General features: G+C 44.6%; 1 protein-coding gene across 3 annotated transcripts in view; it reads left to right on the top strand.

Annotated features, from left to right (window-relative positions):
- Window positions 1-11293, top strand: part of rnpc3 (RNA-binding region (RNP1, RRM) containing 3) — a 51483-nt gene that overhangs the window by 3955 nt on the left and 36235 nt on the right. For all 3 annotated transcript variants that reach the window (XR_006312914.1, XM_043698544.1, XM_043698543.1), the window contains exons 2-6: window positions 374-421; window positions 3431-3549; window positions 6760-6855; window positions 7533-7644; window positions 10170-10238. Coding sequence is in view for 2 of the 3 variants with exons in the window: in XM_043698544.1 (XP_043554479.1) it covers window positions 374-421; window positions 3431-3549; window positions 6760-6855; window positions 7533-7644; window positions 10170-10238 (444 nt within the window). In the remaining variant the exon portion in view is untranslated. The remainder of the gene's footprint in view (window positions 1-373; window positions 422-3430; window positions 3550-6759; window positions 6856-7532; window positions 7645-10169; window positions 10239-11293) is intronic.

Raw genomic sequence — 11293 nt, 5'->3', positions numbered from 1 at the left:
AACCTGAGCTACAAACCTTCACAAACCTTTAAAGTTATTTCCATTATTACATTATGCCAAATGAGAAGCTTGTCAATCACTCTATATTTTGTCTCTTTATTGTGTGGAGTTGCAGTCCATATAAGAATGATCCGTAACTGTGTCAGCAAGCCCCTCTGTAAGCAGTGATCGGAGAATGTGGCTGCATCTACTTTCGCACAGTCACAGGTGTTGTGTAGGGCTCTGAATGAGCTGATGTACTAGCAGTGCTGATTGTAGGAGTGATGCTTCCTACGTGCAGTAGGATGTTGAAGCAAACTGTGGGGGTGAGTTATTGAATTTTATGCTTATTGTTTGTCATTCTCAGACTCTATATTTACTTTGTTTTTTGCAGAAACATACAGCTTTTGCTACTTTCTCATCAACTCATGCAGCAGCGAAGGTACGTTATATATTAAGCAAAACAAAGATTGAACTGATTGGGTTAGATTAGATTCCCTACAGTATGGAAACAGGCCATTCGGCCCAGCAAGTCCACACCAACCCTCTGAAGAATAACCCATCCAGACCCTATATTTACCCCTGACTAATACACCTAACACTATGGGCAATTTAGCATAGCCAATTCACCTGACCTGCACATCTTTGGACTGTGGGAGGAAACCGGAGCACCCAGAGGAAACCCACACAGACACGGCGAGAATGTACAAACTCCACACAGACAGTCGCCTGAGGCTGGGATCGAACCTGGGTCCCTGGTGCTGTGAGGCTGCAGTGCTAATCACTGAGCCACCGTGATTGCCGCCCTGTCGGCAGGTCAGTGCTGAGAGAGTGCCGCGCTGTCGGCAGGTCAGTGCTGAGGGAGTGCCGCACAGTCGGCGGGTCAGTGCTGAGGGAGTGCCACACTGTCGGCGGTTCAGTGCTGAGGGAGTGCCGCGCTGTCAGCAGGTCAGTGCTGAGGGAGTGCCGCCCTGTCGGCGGGTCAGTGCTGAGGGAGTGCCGCACTGTCGGAGGGTCAGTGCTGAGGGAGTGCCGCGCAGTCGGCGGGTCAGTGCTGAGGGAGTGCCGCGCTGTCGGCGGGTCAGTGCTGAGGGAGTGCCGCGCTGTCGGCGGGTCAGTGCTGAGGGAGTCCCGCACTGTCGGCGGGTCAGTGCTGAGGGAGTGCCGCGCTGTCGGCGGGTCAGTGCTGAGGGAGTGCCGCACTCTCGGAGGGTCAGTGCTGAGGGAGTGCCGCACTGATGATGGGTTAATGCCGAGGAAACTGTCCTTTGGATGAAACGCTAATCTGTGGTCCTGTCTCCTCTTTCAGTGAATTGTGTCAGCTTGCCTCCATCTTACAAGGACCATTTGGACTGTGCAACATATACTGGCTTTGCCAGTGATGCACATATCCCTTGGAAGAATACCAAAAAGTAAACTTGCAAATGTGGGCAGTGAGTGGACCCTGAATACCGTAAGGTGTGGGAGCAGATGTCCTTCACTTGACAAAGGGGCGGCACTCCAAAAGATTGTGATTCCAAATAAATCTGTTGGACTGTAATCTGCTGTCATGTGACTTCTAACCTTGTCCACCCCAGTCCAACACCGGCACCTCCACATCATGAGATTAGAGATCAGAGAGGCTGTGATTGCTGTCCATAGAGCCGACAGAGGTGCTTAGGGAGCGGTCTAATGACCAATTTCACCATCATGTCTAGGTTGAATAGAGTAAATCAAGAGGGAACCATTTCCGGTGTCAGAGGGGTCTATGACCAGAGGGACACAGACTGAAGCGAATCTGTACAAGGCCCAGAAAGGGAAATGAATGGATTATCTTTTTAACACAGTAATTGTCATCGTTGTCACTGTCACGTTCACCTGCCCAAAAGGGCAACGGAAACAGGTTCAATAATAACTTTCGAAAGGGCTTGGGTATCATTTTCAGGGCTGTAAATATATGGACGGAAATGGAATAGTGTAGGTTTGATAGGCTTCAGTTTGGTTTCACAACATTGCGAGCTGAATGGCCTGTACTGCACTGTAATGTTCTATGCAGGGGAGTGGGGCTAACTGGATTGAAAACACAGATTCTGGAGAAACTCAACTGCTCTGACAGCATCTTTGGAGAGCGAAACCTCATTCATGTTTCAAGTCCAATACAACTCTAATTTAGAATTGGTTTCTCTCTCTGGCGATCCTCCCAGACCCTCTTGAGTTTCTCCAGCACTTTGATTTTGTATCGTGCCTCAGTGGTGAGCACTGCTGCCTCACAGAGCCAGGGACCTGGCTTTGATTTCACCCCGGGCCACTGTCTGTGTGGAGTTTGCACATTCTCCCTGTGTCTGCGTGGGTCTCTTGAGTTTCTCCAGCACTTTGATTTTGTATCGTGCCTCAGTGGTGAGCACTGCTGCCTCACAGAGCCAGGGACCTGGCTTTGATTTCACTCCCAGGCCACTGTCTGTGTGGAGTTTGCACATTCTCCCTGTGTCTGCATGGGTTTCCTCCCGCAGTCCAAAGATGTGCAGGTCAGGTGGATTAGCTGTGGGAATTGCAGGGTTACGGGCATGGGGCTGGTTCTGGGTGGAATGCTCTTCAGAGGGTCAGAGTGGACTCGATGGGCTGAATGGCCTGCTTCCATGCTGGAGGGATTTTCTGATTCTGTTCTATGATCTCTAGCAGCCATGGAACTTTTATTTGCAGAGTGAGCTGGAATTTTATTTTCTAACGCCAATACAGTACATTGAGTGGAATGACCTCCCTCTGTTGTGTGAAACTGAGATTCCAGATATTCAATGAAAATGTGGCAAATTAAAATGAAATTAAATTCAGTGACTCTTCAAGGTATTGCAACAGCATCTCACCTAGTAGGCTAAATAGGCTGTAAGCTAACAATTGGGTATTTTTAAAAATTCATGGTCAAGAAGCTGGCATCACTGACTGAGCCTGTATTTATTGTGCATCCCGAGTTGCCCTGGAGAAGGTGGTAGTGAGCTGCTAACTTTGGTGTATGTGCCATTTGGGTTGCCCTGTCATCCAGGGTTGGAGTTTATATTGAGGCTAATTCCTTTTAGTCGATGAATCACTATATTGGAGAGATGTGTCCATAGATATTTGACCTTGTGTATCCCTGACAGTCACTCTAACTGTAACTCCAGTTGCCTGGAACTCCCAGCCTAAAGCCCCCTCAATCTTTGTCTCTCTCCCTCTCTTCTTTTTAAACATGCTTTAAAAGCTATGTCTTGGATTGAATTTTTGATCATCGGTTCTAATATCTCCCCATTTGGCTGTGAATCTGACTTGTCTGACAGTTAGTCCTGTGGACCACCTCTGCCAGTTACAGGGTTCAGTCATTGGCTCGAACCTTGTAGTCCTCTCGATCATTGTGGTCCATTGAGAAAGGGAAAGACCTGGTTCATTGCCTGTGGTATTTGACATGCAGCAGTGAAGCCAGTCTGCCATATGCTGTTTTCAGGCTTTGACCAGACTGCATCAGTTAAGAGTCCTGGGCCATACTTTGGTGGTGGAATATGCGAAGGAACAGGAGCACGTCAAGCAACTGGAACCAGGGACAGTCTGCGATGAAAACAAACCGTACGTACTTCACATTCCGTCATTTTATTGTAGCTACAACTGTTGGCTTTGCCTAATCTGAACAGGTTACACCCGGGCTGTTAAAATCTTGGCTTGAATCTAACATTAATTTGTATCTCTGATTGGCAGGACCCCCTTCCGAACTGACCCTGAGGCAGGATCTAATCTGCTAACACCTGGAAAAGACCAAAAAACAGGGATTTAGTTCCCATAAGAATGAATGAATGAGTTTTTGTTAACAGACTGAACTAATGATGTTAAATACAAAGCAGCTGATCAAGAATTAAAAATGGTTCCCTTATAAAATATGCAAAGCAACAAAGTTTGCTCCAACAAATACCGTGAACCCCCTGCCGCAGTTGCATCCCTTGGGTCAGGTCTCAACATGAGAATTGAGCTCCGACTTGACAGTCCCAGTGCATTATGTTCTGATCTCTATAGAGACCAATAAGTTTAAATTGATAACTTCAAGTTTCCAGGTCAAAGCTGAAAGGATTACACAAGGTACTGTATTTTTGCTGTATAAAAGTGACTAGATTGTATTTTTGCGAATACCTTTTTTAAAATCCACTGCAGAAAGCCCCGAGTACCTTTAACAACCAAGAAAACCACTTAATGGTGTACTTTATGCTCTCCCTTAAGTTGTCATTTGTTTGACTGTTTTCAGGGAGGAGTTAGATATAGTTCTTGGGGCTAAAGGGATCAAAGGGTAAGGGAAGAACGCAGGAACAAGGGCCTGAGCTGGATGGTGAGGCATGATCATATTGAAAAGCAGAAGAGGCACAAAACTACCCACTCCCTGTATTTCTCTGTTCCCTCCTGACAGCAGGAGAGCAGTGATACACAGTACATTGGCTGGGTTAAGTCACCCATTCCCATGTTGGATTCTTAATCTCATTCATAATGGGATTGATTCCAGTGTGAAATAAAAACCGAAAGAACTGTGGACACTGTAAATCAGAAACAGAAGCAGAAATTGCTGGAAAAGCTACACGTGGAGAGAAATCTGAGTTATCGTTAAGCCTGTTGTTAAGTAAAGTGGCAGTATTAGTTTATATCCACAGGAGGGCAGCAGATGTTGGAACTTGTGTTGCTCTGAGGAGAGCTGGAATGCCGTAGCCTTGTTGTGGGATCTCCTCATCTTTTCTTTGATCTGTTTCTGTGTCTGCTTTGTTGTGGGATTTCATGCTGACCATGGAGGCATGGATAATTATCTGGGTCTTCATAGAATGCAAGTCCCACTTACTGACATTGAATTACATACAAAGTAAGAACAAAGACAGGTTAGTTGGCCTTTCAAACCTGATCTACGCACAGATGAGCCATGATCTTAGTAAGTTGCAAATTGCACATTCCCGTCTACACTCAATAGCCTTTCATTTCCTTGCCTGATGAGATCTGTCCATCTCCACTTTTAAAATTATTCAATCTCTTCATCTCTGTTTTAAAACGGTGAGCCCTTATTTGAAAATGCCCCCATTTCTGGACTTGATCGTATCTCCACCATATCAAGGCCATTCACAGTCTTGTATATTTCATTCTGAGTCACCCCTTACTATTCTAAACCCAAATGGAAGCAAAGTCCAGCTTCTCTCACCTTTCCTGATAAGGCACCCTTCCCATCACAGCTGTCAAACCAGTAAACCTCCTCTGAGCTGTCCCCCAGTGCATTTATGACCGTCCTTAAATAAAAGGACAAAAGCAGCACGCAGTATTTGAGATGTGCTCTCACCGGTACCAAGTGTAACCAAAGCATAACTTCCTTCGTTTCAGCAATAAAAACAAACACTGCGAATACTGGAGATCCGAAATAAAAACAAAGTGCCGAAGAAACTCAGCAGGTCCTGGCATTAGCAGTTTGAGTAGCCAATTGAACTGAAAGGTTAATGCTTTTTCTCTGTCTGCAGATGTCACCAGACCTCCGGAATTTCTCTACTACCTGTTTTTTATTTATTAGTCTTCATTTTATGTTCCGTTCCTCTCATAACAAAAAAAGCATTCTGTGAGCCTTTGTAATCACTTGCTATAATGTTTTATGAGTTGTGTACCAGAATATCCTGATACCTCTGTATCTCAGCGTTCCACAGTCATTCCGTGTTTCCGGCCTAGTCTACTTTCCTTCTTCCTGCCAAAATTAACAGTTTCATGTTTTTCACGTTATACTTCGCTCGACCAGATTTCTGACCACTCCCTCGACCTGTCTATAGCAGGCTGCATTCTCATTATGTCATCTTCAGAGCACCCAATCTGGTCACAGCTGCTGTACCTTCCGTCCCCTTCTCTAAGTCATAATTTGAAAACACATTCATCATGTCCTGCCAATCTGGAACACACTCACTTTTGTATACGCTCTGTTTTCTATCGACTAACCAACCAATCTTTTATCCATGCTAATAATTCTCTTTCACCACCATCCCACAGCATGCACGCATTCACGCGCACAGACACATACAGCCCCTACTTGGTGAAATAACCTTTTGTGAAGAACATTGTGAAATGCCTTTTGGAAACAAAGTACAGCACATCAATAGGATCCCCCTTTGTCCACATCACACGGTACCCATTCAGATAATCTGTTGTTTAAATATATTTGCTTTTTGCAAAATTATGTTGAATCTTCCCAGTAACCTTGAGTTTCCCAAGTGTCTGAGACATGATCGATTTGAACAGCTCTCCCTTGGCCAACATCAAGCTAACTGGTCTGCAGCTTCAGAATCAGAGTGCCGAGAGAAATACAGTTCCAGCAGTGTCTGTGGGAAGAACGAGTTTCGAGTCCTGTAAACCTTTGTCAGAACTGATCATTTTATTTTATTCTTGTTTTCTCTTCCTTCCTTTCTTGAATAGAGGTCTCATATTTGCCACTTAGTTTCAAGTCTAGCAAAGCCTTGACTTCAAAGTTCTCATTCTTCAGTTCAAATTCCTTTCACCTTTTGTTTGTATGTGTTCTCTCCCAACATGTGAACCTCCTGAGATCTCCTCATCCACCCTGGTTTCCATTATTGCAATATTGATGGCCATTTGTTCACACCTGGCCGGACTCTCCCTTCGGAATGTCATCCCTTTCACTTGCCTCAGTGTTAAATATTCGTGTGAAAATTCTCTGGTATTGTTTGGGAAATTCATGAAGTTTCTAGTGTAATAAAACAAAGAATCCGCATGATGCTTCATAGAATGCATGGATTGTTCATTTTCTTTATTTCTGCTTTTTAGTCACGCGACACAAAAAACTTCAGGCGATGAGGTTGTGAAGCAGGCTCTGAAACCAAGAGTTCCCACTATTGAGGATGCGATTGCCAAGAGCCTCGGGTTAGTAACATGGCTTTAACGGTGGAACCAGCTCATCAGGATTCCAACACCAGCCACACCGGGCGGCTGGATCCCTGATTCATTAAAAACTCACTACGATTTCAAACTAGTGACTACACAAACTGCCAGATCCAAATGTGGAGTGCAGCACTGTCGGAGGGTCAGTGCTGAGGGAGTGCAGCACTGTCGGAGGGTCAGTGCTGAGGGCGCGCCGCACTGTCGGAGGGTGTGGTCCTGCCCGATTTCTCAGGTTTACATCCGCCAGTATTTCCTGGCCCTGTCCCCTTGCCCGTCATTGACACTATTCTGAAAAAGAGCAGAGGAGTCTTTCAGGTGCCTGGTGAACATTTATCCCTCCACCTACCTCAGTGGAAAACGATTTATGGGAATCCTTTCAAATTTTGGCAGATGAGATGAAGGGCTTTTGCCTGAAACGTTGATTCTCCTGCTCCTTGGATGCTGCCTGACCTGCTGGGCTTTTCCAGCACCACACTCTCGACTCTGATCTCCAGCATCTGCAATCCTCACTTTCTTCCTGTCAGCGTTTTCACCACAACCCTGCTGCGTCAGTTACATTGTCAGGTTGGATTTTAGGTGTCAGCAAGTTTCTCGTCAGCAGGCTGAGAGATCCTCAAGTTGTGTGTTGGACTGTGGACCTTGTCCTCCTTGTGTTGCAGGTTTACCTATCCCATGAACCCATGTCTGAAGTATCTGTACCCACCGCCATCCAGCGTCACTCTGGCCAACATTGCAAATGCCATGGCAAGTGTACCCAAGTTCTACGTGCAGGTAAAATAATCCATTGAGATATTTTTAACCTTTGGCTGCAAGAAAATCTCAGCCTTTGCTTTTACTGAGTTTTTGTTGAATCATGTAAATTTATACGCCATTGGGCCCATACTTGGCAATGGCAATATTTATTCATGGCACCCTCGTTTCATCTCACTTTATCAATATATGTGAGGCAAAAAGGAATCAAAGGATGTTCATTCAGCTTCCCCTTTAATGTAGCAATAATATTCCCTCATGGGTGCAGGTCTCACGTTCCCTCCGCTCTCTGGGTGAGGATGTTTCTCCTGGATTGCTGATTGGATTTATTAGGGACTGTCTTGTCTTCATCGCACCAAGTTCTGATCTTCAGTGCAAACGTATTCCCTCCACCCACTGTGTCAAGCCCTTACGTAACTTTAAAGATTTCAATCACACAGTCTTTCGCTCTTACCTTTTCTTGAGATGATTTTGCAGAACAGAGGAGTTTGACGAATTGGTCATCCAGTCAATGGAAGAAATTCTGTTCAATAGAAGGACATTGAGCAAAGCTTAGTGCAATTGAACAGAGTTGACGTGGTTTTTGTGGAAGGGTGATCATGCTTGAAGAATTTGTTACTGAGTTCTTTGAGGCTATGACAAGCAGACATGAGAAAGGGGAATCAGTACATAGAGTCGTAGAGTTATACAGCATGTCCAACCTGTCCATGCTGACCAGGCATCTCAATCAGGTATAGTTCCAGTTGCCAACACTTCGTCTGTATCCCTCCAAACCCTTCCTATTCATAAATCCAATCCAAATGCCTTTTAAATGTTGTAATTGTACCAGCCTCCACCACTTCCTCTGCCAGCTCATTCCATACACGCACCACCCTCTGTGTGAAAAAGTTGCCCCTTGGATCCCTTACAAATCTTGCCCCTCTCACCTTAAACCTATGTCCTCTAAGTTTGGACTCCTTTACCCTGGGGAAAGACCACTTTGTGTATTTGGATTCCAGAAGGTATTTGATAAGATGCCACATTTAATTGGTGTTGTACAAGATAGGGAGGCATCTGGGTGTTCTTGTACATGAAACACAAAAGGTTTTTAGGTCTTGCAAGTGATTAAAGGATAGAGGTTAAGTGAGTGTGCAAAAATGTGGCACATGGAATTCTGACCTGTGGAGTTTAAAAATAGGGAAATCTTGTTACAACTGTAAAATGACTTAGTGAGGCTGCACCCGGACTGCTGTGAACATTTTTCTGCCTTATATTAACGATACGATACACTGGCATGTCCCAAGGATAGTGAATGTCTTTACCATAGAGAACTGTGGAGGCTAGATCATTGAAAGTATTCAAAGAGGAGTTAAATATATGTTTGAAATATCGAAGAGTCATCAGCCATGCTGAGGTGACTTGAAGTAGGAGTTGAGGCCTGTTGTAGATCAGCCATGATGAATGGTGGGGCAGGCTTGTGAGGCCGAATGGCCTGCACCTGTTTCTATTGTTTCGTGTTCTTATGTTCTAATATCATATGTGACTCAATGTCGAACTGCATTTTACAGCGTTCCTGCAAAGTACCTTGGGGCATTCCATTTTGTAAGTGGTGCTGTATAAATATAAGATCGAGTTACACAGAACCAGACTTTTTGGCCCAACCACTTCATGCTTAGGTTTCCTGAACTGAGCTAGTCTAATTTGCCTGCGTTTGGCCCATCTTTCTTTAACCATGTACTGAAACAGGCATCCTGATGAACGGCTTTTGCCCGAAACGTCGATTTTCCTGCTCCTCGGATGCTGCCTGACCTGCTGTGCTTTTCCAGCACCGCTCTGATCTAAACCCATCTCCTTTTAAATCCTTCCTATCTGCGTTCCTATCCAAATGTCTTTTAAATGTTGTAATTGTATCAGCCTCCACCACTTCCTCTGACAGAGTTTTCCAGAATGCACCACCCTCTACATAGAAAAGTTGCCCCTCAGGTCTCTTTGTAAATCTTTCTCCTCTCACTTTAAGGCTATGCCCTCTGGTTTTGGACTTCTCTATCCTGGGGAAAAGACCTTGACTGTACACCTTATCTGTGTCCCTCATGATTTTATAAATCTCTACAAAGTCACCCGTCTGCCTCCTATGTTCCTGGGAATAAAAATCCCAGCTTATCTAGCCTCTCTTTATAACTCAAACCCATTTTGGTAACATCCTTGTAAATTTTTATATCTTTTTCAGGTTAATAATGTCCTTTCTATAGCAGTGATCGGAATTCTATGCAGTTTTCCAAATGTGGCCTTACCAATGTCTTGTCCAGTTGTAACATGACATCCCAACAAGTTGTTCCATCTTTGAACAGATGGCCAGATAACGCAGGTGCTGATCACATTCCTGTATCTGGTAACCTACTGTACTTGGTAGAATACAGCATTTCTCACATTAAAAGAGTTACCACATTTCGGAAAGACTCAGTTAAGTTTAACTGCTTTGGGACATCTGAGATGAAAAAGTGTAAGGTTAGTGTGTTTTGTTCACACAGTTTGGATGTCATGCTGATAACTGAATACCTTGCTTGCAGGTTCTGCACCTGATGAACAAGATGAATCTGCCTGCTCCCTTCGGACCCATCACGACCCGCCCTCCAATGGTAATCTGTGTGCGAAAGCTGTAGCAGTGGTGCATGGAGCACCCGCAGTTAGCCAACAGCTGAGATATTGATGCAGAATGTCAAGGCCTTGGAGAGTATGGGGCAGAGAGAGGTTGGGAAATAAGATGTGATAAGGAATCTACAAAGGGGGGTAGACAAGTTAAATGTGGCAAATAGACCATAATGTTGAAAAATGTGAAACTGTCCATTGGCTAGAAGGATAAAAAGAAATGTTGAGAGATTGCAGCACTCAGACGTAAAGGAATCTGGGTGTCTGAATGCAGGAATCTCAAAAGGTTAGTGTGCAGGTACAGCAAGTAATCAGGAAAGCTTGGAATGTTTCTGATTTTTTATGTTCTTAACCGAGGATTTGCTGGGAAGCTAGGGAGGAGATAGCAGAGCCTTTGGCCTACTTATTTGAGTCGTCGTTGTCTACAGGTTTAGTACCAGAGGACTGGAGGATTGCAAATATTGTGCCCTTGTTCAAGAAGGGCAGCAGAGATGACCCAGGTAATTATAGACCAGTGAGCCTTATATCTGTTGTAGGAAAAGATTTGGAAAGGATTATAAGAGATAGGATTTATAATCATCTGGCAAGCAACAATTTGATTGCAGATAGTCAACGTGGTTTCGTCAAGGGCAGGTCGTGTCTCAAAAACCTCATTGACTCTTTTGAGAAGGTGACCAAGCATGTAGATGAGGGTAGGGCAGTTGACATGGTATACATGGACTTCAGTAAAGCCTTTGATAAGGTTCCACATGGTAGACTGTTGGAGAAAATGTGGAGGCATGGGATTGAGAGTGATTTAGCAGTTTGGATTAGAAACTGGCTTTCTGTAAGAAGGCAGTGAGTGGTGGTTGATGGAAAATATTCAGCCTGGAGTCTGGTTACTAGTGGTGTGCCTCAAGGGTGTGTTTTGGGACCACTGCTGTTTGTCATTTTTATAAATGACTTAAACACAGGCAAAGGATGGATTAGTAAGTTTGCAGACGACACTAAAGTCAGTGGAGTAGTGGACAGTGTGGAAGAATGTTACAGGTTGCAGGGGGACTTG

The sequence above is a fragment of the Chiloscyllium plagiosum genome, chromosome 11, assembly GCF_004010195.1.
Source record: "Chiloscyllium plagiosum isolate BGI_BamShark_2017 chromosome 11, ASM401019v2, whole genome shotgun sequence".
Classification (NCBI taxonomy): Eukaryota; Metazoa; Chordata; class Chondrichthyes; order Orectolobiformes; family Hemiscylliidae; genus Chiloscyllium; species Chiloscyllium plagiosum.
The sequence above is the reverse complement of the archived record's forward strand: the minus strand, read 5'-3'. Positions and strand labels throughout refer to the sequence as shown.